General features: G+C 42.2%; 1 protein-coding gene across 1 annotated transcript; it reads right to left on the bottom strand.

The window, feature by feature from the left end:
* Nucleotides 1-4,583: 4,583 nt before the first annotated feature.
* On the bottom strand, nucleotides 4,584-10,997 carry mmp21 (matrix metallopeptidase 21). The gene is made up of 7 exons (XM_064320720.1): nucleotides 10,755-10,997; nucleotides 9,527-10,238; nucleotides 9,118-9,257; nucleotides 8,566-8,707; nucleotides 7,768-8,025; nucleotides 7,256-7,428; nucleotides 4,584-5,383 (listed from the first exon to the last, which is right to left on the bottom strand). Exons 1-7 carry the CDS (start codon nucleotides 10,896-10,898, stop codon nucleotides 5,078-5,080), a joined length of 1,875 nt encoding a protein of 624 aa, XP_064176790.1. The 5' UTR covers nucleotides 10,899-10,997; the 3' UTR covers nucleotides 4,584-5,077.
* Between the last annotated feature and the right edge of the window lie 986 nt (nucleotides 10,998-11,983).

An 11,983-nucleotide genomic window follows, 5' to 3' on the forward strand; every position in this document is an offset into this window, starting at 1 on the left:
TTACTGAAATGAGAGCTCAGCCACTGAGCGCTTTCACCGAATCGCACCTATGCTCACGGTTGGAAGTGTGTTTTTGACGGGGTAAAGGACCGGACCGGTCGCCTCCGCTATGCGTAAGGTGCTCCATTGTGTAGGCTTAAACAAATGGATCAGAAGCTAAAAAAATAAAATAAAATAAAATACATGGTCACGACAGCTAGGATAAATAGTCTATGTTGCGATCTGCCAGCATTAGAAACAGAACTACCCTATCATTGAACGCATCTTCGCCCACAGTTAATGCATTTCTGACTAATCTGAGGATGAACGTTTGTTACAGGAAAAATGTCTTCCAATCCAACCAGCCGTATAAAAACGAATTCCTCTTCCATCCTAGCATGTGTGCATTTTTTTCGTTGGTGGGGCTGGCTATACTGAAGTGAACGGCTCGTGTAGGCCTACTCAATTAGCAATCCCAATCCCACCGCAGTTAGTATTTATTATAAGTGTCTTTCTGGCTTGAGTGGAGTGGGGGGAGGATGCACTATAGAAGTGAAGAACAAGAATTAATTTCATTCACAATGGTCGTTGACATTCTGGCAACATTCCAGTTAAGGCGATGCGCAGAGGAGTATTGACTCCGAGAAAACAAACGTATTTTCCGGGATAGAGATTAATAAGAAAATTGATTTGTATGCTGTGAATGTCAGGGCAGACGCTCCTGCAGTAATGTGCGAGCAACAAACTACTCGCCGTTTTTCTTCCTTCAATCTCCCCGACTCCACTTTCTGTGCAGTTTCATAATTCTGCTCCTAATTGATTTTTACTTCCATTTATTAATAAAGCTTGCAGTATGCCGCAAGCGCACAGCTGATTATATGAAGCCTACCAGGAGTTTAATCTAGCAGATAACGCGGAAATAAATGGAGGGTACTCAACTCAAGCAATGTATTGATGAACAAATCAATGTCAGGTTATTTTCTTAGCCCTGTTCATTTGAAAAAGCAAAAACATAAGAAATTGCATTTGACCAGCCTTTTTATTTATTTTTATGTTACAAGCATTTAAATTGCAGAGAGGACCTTTCTAGAATCCCCGTTACCAATGGATTAACCTTGTTCTGGTGAGTAATCTTGAAAGACGTAAAGGTGTACAAACGGAAAACAAATATAAACCCCCCAAATACAAAAACGTCTAAGATGAAGCTCGTCTGTGATTCGACAGGCATTCTCTTTCACAGGTGTTTTCACTTGACATTCACAGCAAGAAAAGGTTAATTATTCACAGGAGGCTCTGGAACATGTGTTTTTGGTAGTCTTCAAGTGCTCGAAAGAGAATATTCAGAGGCTGAGTTGTAATGGTTCTTATGCCGTTCCAAAATAGCTTTCTCATTTGTTTGAAATATGCCAATGAGCTTTGCAAAAATATTACAAAATGTTGCCCTGCCAGAGCTGGATGTAATAGGAAATATCATTCGTCAATTTATGTGTTTCACTGAACACTTTTGGAGTAGCATATTACCCAGAATGCAATTTTGTATTAAACTATTACCTGAATTCTTCAGGTTACCACTGAATTTCTGAGGTGTAGCCACATCACACAAATCACACCACATTGTGTGCACTTTATGTTTATCTTAGAGTTTTTAGACAATAATCTAAAAACTCTATTTTGAAACACCAACTTATTTTTAGCGACTTATTTCCCTGACAAATTAGGATGCATATGACTTTCTCCTGAGAAATGTCAGGTTGTTTGAAAGTCACATTATTATAAATAAATAAATGATGTGAATGAACATTATTTCATTCTTAATTCATAGTCCACAGATGCACCTATCCTGGCTAGTTTAGATCACAGAGATCTGAGATTTACACGTGATCAACTTGCTCATTCAGAAATACAATCTGAAGCCATTCAGGGTAGGTACTTGTTAAATGAAACAAGAGAGAGACTCTCCATCTGGGAATCAAACCTTACTCCTTCCGGTTACAAACCCTGGTCCATTTCCCTCTGTTATAGTACTGCAGTGAGTCTGCTCCAGGAAGCCATCGAGCTGCAGTCCCATTCAGGGTTGATCTCAGCCTGGCGATCTGGCCATGCTGTGTCAATGCTGTGTCACGGAGGGCTAACTGCATCCTGTCAGAAACTTCCACTAAAACACTTTGAATTACAGCTGGGCTCTGAACACTGTCAGACTGGCCCAGGCATGCTGTGGGCATGGTTTACACTTGCGTTTTCTTTGGTATGGCTGAGTGAGAGAATAGCTGTCTACTCACAGGTATATCTGTCTTATAACTTTCAGCTGTTTGGTTAAATTGTCTCTAGTAAGTTGTAGAACAGCTATAGAGATTGAAGGGATTTGATGCTTGATTTAGGTAATGCGCCCAGCTGCTTTAAAAACAAATACAAAAAGTTCAACTGATATACTTCTTCATCAAAGGCTGCATGAATGTTTCTTTATACTGTGTGTGTGGCATATACCCTCTTATTGGTCAGTGGTAGTGCATACCCCAAGGTTCTCCTCTCCCAAGGCTGGTGTCTGTCATTCACTTGGCCCCTGTAAAGAAAGCGCCAGGAGTAGGTGTGCAGGAGTGAGTGAATGCGTGACGGTTTGTGTTTGAATTAATGTTTGTGCATGTTTGAGTGTGCACATGAATTTGTGTGCGTGTTTGTGTTTCTTCGTATGTGTGTTTGCTTCTGTGCATCTGCGGGCATGTATGAGTGCATGCATGTACACGTGTGTGTGTCTGTCTATCTGCCTGGTGCAAGAAACATGGCTAAATGTTTCATGACTCCATCAGCGCATGATTTAAGGACACTTCTCTCCGTAGGTTTTTGTCTGTCAGTCTCTCCATCTCGTCGATGCACCAGGAGGAAGAGAAAACCATGAATAAATTAGAAGTGATTAGCTCATTCTCTTAATCACCTCATCATTTCATCCCAGAGCTTCTGTTTTTGCCCTGCTCACTTTGTGACATATCAGTTGTGATTACTGTCATGTCTCCATACGCGCATACGAGCTGCGCTTTAATAGCTGCTCCTGGCAATCTCCTTTGTACACGTCGGCCCATGTGTGTGCAAATGGTATTCCAACTGTCAGGCAAAGTATGTAAATTAGATTAGCATAATGTACGCGGGGAGATGAAAGTCTAATGTTTAAAGAGTCACTTTCTGTTGCTGGGCTAACTAAAAGGCTCCCGTCGCAAGATTTTCCTCTTTATTTAGGAGACTAGCCCCTTGATTTACAGTGCATAATGACCCCCTGCATTATGCAGTGATATTCTCCGGCTTGGAAAATCATGGAAGGTATACACTGTGGTGTGGGGGTAGAGATCTTGCATTGGAGAGAGAGAGAATGGGATGGATAGCCTGATTTGGCTATAGTGAACGTGACACGCAGTGTCTGCTTGACACAGTGTCCCTGAAGTGGCGAAGCTTGTGCTTTTTGGAAGCTCCCATGTAGTGCCAGTTGCTTCAGGACTGGCATAGTGACTCTACTGGCATGGCACCAAATACTGGGCACAAAAGCTGTAGCTGCAGCTGAATATCTGTCAGGGCAGACCTGGCTAGCTACAGCTGGCTAGTGCTCGCATTTTAACAGCAGTCACAAAATGAAAGTGCATTGGCACACTCGCTGTTACAATCTAATGTGTTGCCACTATAGAGCCTCTGTTTATATTGTACATTAATGTAGTTGAATATTTGATGCAACAGTGTGTTGTCTCTCATCCAGTCTGTTTGCATAAACAAAGAATTGCACTTACATTCAAACAGAAGAAGGATGTGTCATTCTTTTTTCAAAGCACCTGTAAGAAAAAAATTACAAACCAAGAAGAACAAACCAAGGGATGCTGATGTGATTAGGGGCATGCTGCAAGGAGGGTGAGTTTGTCAGAGGAAATCATTGCAGTCTTGAGAAATCGAGAGTATGTTCTGTGCACACTTTTCTGCCAGTCCACCAGGTGGCGCTCTTTATAGAGTTGTTTGAATTGTGTAAGCATTGTCACAACACTTACCTCTGCTTGCCTCTCCACTCAGGCGCATACTGGCTGTCAAATTTGACAAATCTTTATGTCTTAATATTTTACAGTCATTGTACATCATTTAATAAAAGGAAATAATTGTAATATTGCATATATGTTACACTGTCAATGAAGAGAATGCAAGTCATATTAATTGCTTTATTGTTAATGATTTATTGTCCTGTTCCTGACACTTCTCACTTAGACAAAATATGTTTCAGATTACTTATGACCAACATATATTTGCTTTAGCAGCAGGTTAAATTCATTATGAAAACAGTCGTAGGAAACATTACATTTTCTTTTAGTATCTCCTTTAGTATCTTTTCAAAAGTATTTTAAATATATTACAATTTTAGCCAACAATTTATACATTTATAAATTGTTTTTGTCAGACATTCAGTGCATAATACTAATTGCTAAACAGATAAAAATAAACAACATTGTTACTTCAATATTTGCACTTGAAAACATTTTACTGATACATGAAAATATTAAAAATAAATGTGATAAAATGTACTATGACTGGATAGTTCACAGCCAATGAAAAATCAGATTACTTAATATGTTATAAGAAAAATGACACTGACAGTACAAAAAACATTGACAGTACATGGTAGACCAATGGCCACTCTTGTCTTAAAGTAACTGAACTATGAACACATTCAAAGAATATGACTGTCTTGAAGTGAAGCATTTTACCATGCTTGGATGCAGCTCATACAAATACATGAACAAGAGCAAGTGCCTTTTAATGAACCAATGAAAGGCAGACTGGAAGACAAAAGGTAATAACAGGTTAATTACAAGGAATATTGGACCAAGATCTCACTTGTAAGTTTGGTTCTGCCTGTCCACTTCTGCCGCATATTATAAACATCACAGTGCTTAGGTATACATAAGTATGCAAAAAGCAGACTTATGACTTTTGTTTCTGAGATTTAAAGAAAACATTAATGCTTTGTATGTAACATCAGCCATGAAGATAAAGGGGCGTGGCCTGGCACAACGCGTCACTGACGGGTCCTTTTCCATGATTGAACAGCGTGTGAGCGAAGAGGCCTGCCATTGGCTCAGCCGCTGAGTTTCAGAGCTGTGGCGTGCACGTTGCAGATGTCAAACCACTGGTCCTCCACCTCCCTGTGGGGCAGCAGGCTGTTGCGGGGGAGGGAGGGCTGGCGTAAGCGGTCCTTGCCGCTCACCACCCTCCAGAACCGCGTACCCTTCAGCAGGAAGACGGCGTTGTGCGTGTAAGAGAAGTAGGCCGCGTCCAGGTAGCCCCCCGGATGATCGCCGGGCACCGCCGCGGGGAACACCTCATCGATCCTCTTCGGGAACCCGCGCGCCTTCGCGTTGGCGCTCACGTCGAAGCTGTACACCTGCGAACAGGGATTTTCCGCCCTTTTTTTTAGACAACTGAGGTATTTTGACAAGAAAATATGGTCAGCGCCGGATGTACTGGCAATAATAGCAAATGAGAATTGATTTCTCGTTTTGCCTAGCTGATTAAATAAAGGAAAAATAATTATAAAAGAAAATACATGAGTGCAAATGCAAGTAACCTTTAACATGTCTAACTGAATATTGAGACTATTTTGTTTCTTCTGAAAAAATCTGAAATAAGAATTTTTAAATTGTACATTAATGGGTATAACAAAACATAATCCCTGTGCTTTTTTGCTTTAGTTACTCTTGCCTTTATATACTCTTTCAGACACGGCCAGATCAAATACTCTTGCTACTGAAACACAGGGTGGAATGGCTACTGCCATTTACCTAGGTCTGGATCTGACATGAATAATAGAGCACCATCAACCATGTAGTCAAATATCAGTGATTGTACAGTGCAACCTGATTGTAAGCATATCGGATGTAGGAACAACCTGAATGTGTACTGACGGAAATCCAGTAATAAAGCACCTCATTTCGAAGAATGATTTTTGGCAAACATTAAATATTCATAGAATGCAGAATATACTAACACTGAATAATTATTTACCTATTTATTTATATATCTTTACATTTCAGCAAAAATGAGCTAACAGAAGCTGTCATTGTTTTAATTCTGTGCATCCTTTTGTATAGCCTCCCCAATATCTTGAGGCCTGTGTAAGCAAACAAGATCATAATGAATCAAGCATATGCTCTTAAAGATGGAAGTAAAAGAAAGGTTCTTCCAGTGGAAGAAAAACATCAGAGTAAAGCAAATGAGACTCAAAAATCCTTGTGTCTACAGTCTCAAATCTTTGCAAAGACATGGACAAAATCATGCAAAATGAGGGAGACCAAAAAGGAATATGAACAGTAAGCCTGTTAGCAGTGGCGTATTTGACTTACAGACCGAATTAATTAGAATAGCTTTCATTCTTTAAAACAAGATGCCAAATTGTATATTCTAGTTTTGTGGACTGCATCACCATGTGGATGAGACATTTAGTCTAAATTCAGATGCAGCATCACATCACGCACAGTATTATAAATACTGTATTTTGGAAATAAGGAAAAATCTAAAACCAGCAGACTCTGTGGCTATCCTAGACCAGGATTGAGCAGAAAAATGAAAATTGCATCCATATAAAGCAGGGGTGTCCAACCCCATTCGAAAAGGGCTGGTTGGCTGCAGGCTTTTGTTTTAGCCAAGCATTACACACCTGATTCTATTTAAAGTCTTGATTGAAGACCATGATTAGTTAATTTGTTGGAATTTTTATTTTTTTAAACTTTTTTTGTGCAGGTTATATGTAATATATCTTCCCCCTTTTTTTATGTGGGCATTTCCCATTGCTTCAAACAAAACCTATCCTGCCCCTGTACATTTTTAAATACTGAAGCCTGTCCATGGTAGTAAGTAATCAAACTGAATTCAAAATGTGAATTTAAATCACTGTCAATCATAATCTGTGCTTAATTAGTGGCAATCACTTTGTGAGCTTAGATTATTGAGGTGGTTCAAATGGGATAATTGTTTGAGAAGGGGCTTGACAAAGAGGCTATTGTGACCTCTAGCTGATGGAGGACTGAAGCACAATGTGAGAAAACATGGAGAAACAAACTGGTGGCCCTACTTAATAATTTACCACTGCATCTTTGAATAAAATTCACCAGGATACATATTATTCTCATAAGCAGGTTGCACTGCATTGCAATGTGCGCTTTTTGTTACTATAGCCCCAGCCGTGCTCTATCAATACCTTTACTATCCATATTTTAAAAAAAAATGTAATATGGAGGGGTGAATGTTGAAGCCTTACATCTGGGCCCTTGAAAAAGTAGATGTGGTTGTCCCTCCTGTTGTAGAAGGCTGTGTCAATGGGGCCAGGGACCCCGGGAAACCCCTCAGAGATGAGTCTGGGGTAGCGGTGTCCCTTGGGGTCCTCCGTGTACACCCGGTCGTTCTCACTGTCGTACCTCCAATACTGAGTGCCTGTGTCAACAGAGAAGACCCTCAGGATAGTCAGGTAAAACCCTGCTGTTAAACAGAAGCACAATGCGCTCCACTCAGTGACTTAAAATTTAAATGACCTTACATACATTGCATAATCTGTTTGCCTGGAAACTTGTCACAGGCTAACCAGACAGTGCTTCCATTCTGCAACTCATTTATGTAGTTTGATATTTGCTGTGGCGAATGAGTTAATCTATTTCACCTTCAGGTGCCCAGCCAAGATTCAGGCCTGAAAACCTCCGCCTTAAAGCATGATGCTACGGCCGGTGCCCTGGCCATGGCTAACGACAGCCTCCGATGAAGCATCGCCATGGTTACCTTTAAAGAAGTAGACGGCGTCGGTGCTCCAGGTCCACACGTGCACGTAGGCGTCCACGCCGTCCGCCGGGATCCCGTGCCAGCCCGCCTGCACGGCCACGGGATCCCCGTAGCGGGTGCGGTTGCTCCGGTTCTCGTACATCCAGTACCAGCCGTCCCGCATGAAGTAGGTGTTGAACCGGATCACCTCCTCTCCATACGGGGTCCTCTCCTTCCTGATCCAGTCAAACACAGTGCTGAAGCGGCCATTGCAGGCCCCTGAGAGAAGGACAAACAAGACAATGATTCTTCCTTGGATGTCGCTTTAGCACATGCTCTCAATTAAGGTTCTTATTGGTTAATCACTTCACAAACATAAATGCTCAGGCACATGAACAGGTACGATAGTAGTTTAGATTTCATTTAAAAATGACCAATTTGTCACCGCTCTCAGAACAATGCACCTGTTCAATTTTAACCGACCAACTCCCACATGAGAATAGCAAATGCGGGTTTCACAGATTCGCAGACGTTGATAAATATGCACAGAGAGACACTCTTATTGCACCTGATTTTTTTGAGAATCGGATTTGATCTAATGCCGAGTGAATGAAGACTAATGGCTGCCGCGAGACGAGGTGCTCATTAGTCAGTAAGATGTGTCTTACAGATTGCATCGAACCGAGACTTTTAATTTCCTCATAATATCTACACCAGGGATCTGTATGGATGCTCCTAGTGTGAGTTTTTAAGGAAGTTATGGTGGTGGTGGTGGTGGTGGGGGGTGTGAGGCAAGAAATTTAGACAAAGACCTCTCACCATACAGATGTTGTATGGCTTTCCTGTCCAGCCAGTCAATCTCGAAGCCTGCATCCTGCGGCAGGTAGTTGGGCTGCATGATGGAGCCCGTTCTGTGGATGTGGGGCAAGCCCAGAACATGGCCAATCTCATGAACAGCCACCTGGGGGAACGGCATCAATCAATCAGTCTTTACTTTGAATGGTACATCTACAAATAGGCTGTCACACAGCATTTGACAATGGGACAATTTCCTAGGAAATTAAAAATGGGGGAGTTTTTCAATTGAGCCAATAGGGGGGAAATCTGGAAAATGACTCTGACCCTCAAAAAGGCGATTAAGCTGAAATCCTGGGAAATGGGAGGGGTTACAAACTAAGGATAGCTCATTACACACAAATATATTGCAATAATAGGCCAGCACTTTTAAGGGTGACAAGGTGACTCTAGAGAGGCCCGGGCTCTGTAATTGGTTTTTCCTGCCCTGACAAAATGAATAATCATTCTATCACCGCAAAAGAAAACGTCCGCGCGTCACTAGCTGCGCGGCGGCGGCTCGGTCGGGAAGCTTACTTTGAGGAGGCTGATCCCGCTCCCCGCGTTGGGCGCGGTGAAGTGTTCGTCGTCGTCAAAGTGGATATCTCCGAGGAACCACGCGTGGGCAAACTCGCGGCCGGCCCCATCGAACCTCTGAGTGCATCCCAAGTGTCTGCCTGTGTCGCGGGCGCAGGGAAGCAGTCATTCAATTAAACCTTCACTGTCACCGTTCGCTTCACTCAACCACTGAAATATTAAATGCGCTCGCATGCGGACAGTTATGCCCCCGTCTTACGCGCACCAGGGTGGAAGGATCAAATGTTTTATATGCATGTCAAAACCCATGATTACATTGAACACTTCATAAATTTCTTCAGATGTACTTGTTTTATTTTTTTCTTCCACTGTTTCACCTCAGCGAGCGTTCGCATGCCGACCGGCGCACCTGTTCCAAACCCCAGCCTGATGTCGATCTCCTCCAAGGGCGAGTGCGAGTCCTCCTCGAACTCCAGCGGCGACACCTCGCTCCACATCCTGAAGGCCAGCCTGAAGACGTAGCGCTGGTCGTCAATGGAGAGCTGGCTGCTGTAGCCCTCTCCTATCAGCCTCCACTTCAGCACCTTCTTGGAGAAGGCCATGTGCCCCAGTCCCTCGGCCTCCCTCTTCCTCCGCCCCTTTGACAGAAGAGTTTTCAGGTGGAGCTTCCCATGGGAGACCTCCGTGGACGCCCGCCAATCCTCCGTGCCGTTGACGGTCTCGTTTGCGGCGTTGCTTGCCGTGATGTTGCCGGCGGTGGCGTTTCTGAGCTCTGTCTCGGTGGCGTTCTGTGCGTCAGAGGAATCGGCTGGCTCCTCTTTGTCAGGGACCCCACACCTGGGCTCATTCATCGCTGCTTTGGTGGCGTCGTCAAACGCCCCTGTGACAGGTAGGCCCGAAACTCTCTGGAACTCTTCGAGGGCTGAGGTGAACTGCAAGCTTTCAGCCGGATCATCTGATTGGTCTTTTATCCCCATCCGGGATAAGGATCCTCCCTCTTGAATTACTGACACGATGTCCTTTGGCGCTGGGCTGTCATCAGAGAGAACGGCTTCTTCGTTTTCAAATTGGATTTCCTCCCAGTTGACTGGCTTTATGAAGCCGTACTTGGAGAGAAATTGCTGAAGAGACACAAAACGGAACGCATTTGCAGTTAATCTTTTGCACTGCACAATAAAACTGTTCCTTCACTTCATGTCAGCTGCTACGATCACAGGGGAAGAAAAAAAAAACATTTGCATAGGAATTAATTTCAACCTTTGAGGGTATATAAATCATGGATTTTAAAGGGTGGTATACAGTGATGAATGGGGTTTATGTTACTGTATCTGTTATCTTAAACAGGGATCCAACAATTTATATGTTCCTGCTCTTCCTGAGTACCCACTCAAGAAAGGGAAACCATCTCATTAATGTCTACAGGCTCTGTGTTTTCCCTTGGCAATACTAAGAAGACGATTACACAGTAGTGCATACAGCCGTGGCATACAAAATAAACATAAAATCAAACATCCTATTTAAAGGGAATAATGATGAGATACACATCAACTAAAGCAGTGTGAAATGCAAGCATACACACACACATCATATATATTAGTGTTATTAATAGGCCTATAGCCAACGCTGCATACTGTTACCTGTGCTGTGCCTTCGTCAATTATGGGATCGGCTTGTTGCTGTATTTCGACATCGGAATGGTCTCGGTTGTGGAAAATCTTTTCTGCCACAGCTGAAATGTCCGTCAGTAAGATTAAGGCGATCAGCCGTATGGAGGTCAGCATCGTGATGATTTCACTGAGCAAGAGTGATGCAGGTAATTTTCCTTCGTCTTTTTTGAGTGTGTAACTTCCGAAGCATCGCAGCTACAATTTATGCGTTGCACCAAACTAGGCACACCTCTTTTGTACAAGTAGCCTCTCAAGTTACAAAGTTCAAATTCTGAAATTTCCGAGAACTTTCCCCTCCCTTCGCCGCAAGTGTCAAAGTGGTGTGAAATCCGTATTTAATGCTGGACCCTCTTAGTCAAAACCAGGTGGCGAACTCTAAATTATACATTCTCTATGTGCTAACTATCACGTTTCCAACAGTCAAATTACACACACCAATCAATATGTTAACATAAATGAGTGAGAATGCCCAATTTATTTCCAAGTTAGTATTTTTATGTGTATGTAAATTAGGAGTCATCTGATGATGTTGACACGCTTGTGGTGATAAGTGCCACGCGACTGTATCGCTAGTACACCTGCCTAGCCCATTCGCCTACAGCTGAGCAACTAAACATTTCTCACACCTAAGTCAGCCCCCTTGCAACGTTCAGAGGTCTCTTGTGAAACGTAAAACAAATAAATGGCCGTTTCCTGACATAAAAAACAACTTGCGTCAACAAATACAACAGGATATTTGTTGTTTGCTTGCCACCATGTTTTGTTGAGATTTTTAAGAATGCAAAGAAATTTACCCTTTTCAGTCTTAAATATTTTTTGCGTCATTGAATAAATAAACATTGGATATTGAACGCGCATTACACAACGAGAATGTATTGCTGTACTGTTATACATTTTATGTTTGAATAGATGGAGACTCCAATGCATGCCAACATATTGTAATTTTTGCCGTAAAAATACATTTTTCCCTTGTTATTTTTAGATACACCCCACTGAGACTAATTTGGGTATTTTGTAATACAATTATATATATATACTGCTCAATGCATTTTTCCTTATAATATATTGTACATTTCAAGTAAGTATCTTATTTAAAGAAGTCGGAGTATTTATACCATCGTAAGGTGTAGTTCATTTTACAACTGGCATTCTGCAAGTGTCGAAGTGATGATCACAAATGGAATAATTTACAAAATGGA

This window comes from Anguilla rostrata, chromosome 2 (assembly GCF_018555375.3).
Source record: "Anguilla rostrata isolate EN2019 chromosome 2, ASM1855537v3, whole genome shotgun sequence".
In the NCBI taxonomy this organism is placed as follows: Eukaryota; Metazoa; Chordata; class Actinopteri; order Anguilliformes; family Anguillidae; genus Anguilla; species Anguilla rostrata.

What these genes read in the sequence shown, in the direction of transcription:
- mmp21 (XM_064320720.1), bottom strand. Translation starts at nt 10,898, where the DNA reads ATGCTGACCTCCATACGGCTGATCGCCTTAATCTTACTGACGGACATT. An exon ending in TTGACGAAGGCACAGCACAG is followed by an intron (nt 10,239 to 10,754) that starts GTAACAGTATGC and finishes GTGTCTCTTCAG; the next exon opens with CAATTTCTCTCCAAGTACGG. An exon ending in CGCCGTCTACTTCTTTAAAG is followed by an intron (nt 7,429 to 7,767) that starts GTAACCATGGCG and finishes CTGTTGACACAG; the next exon opens with GCACTCAGTATTGGAGGTAC.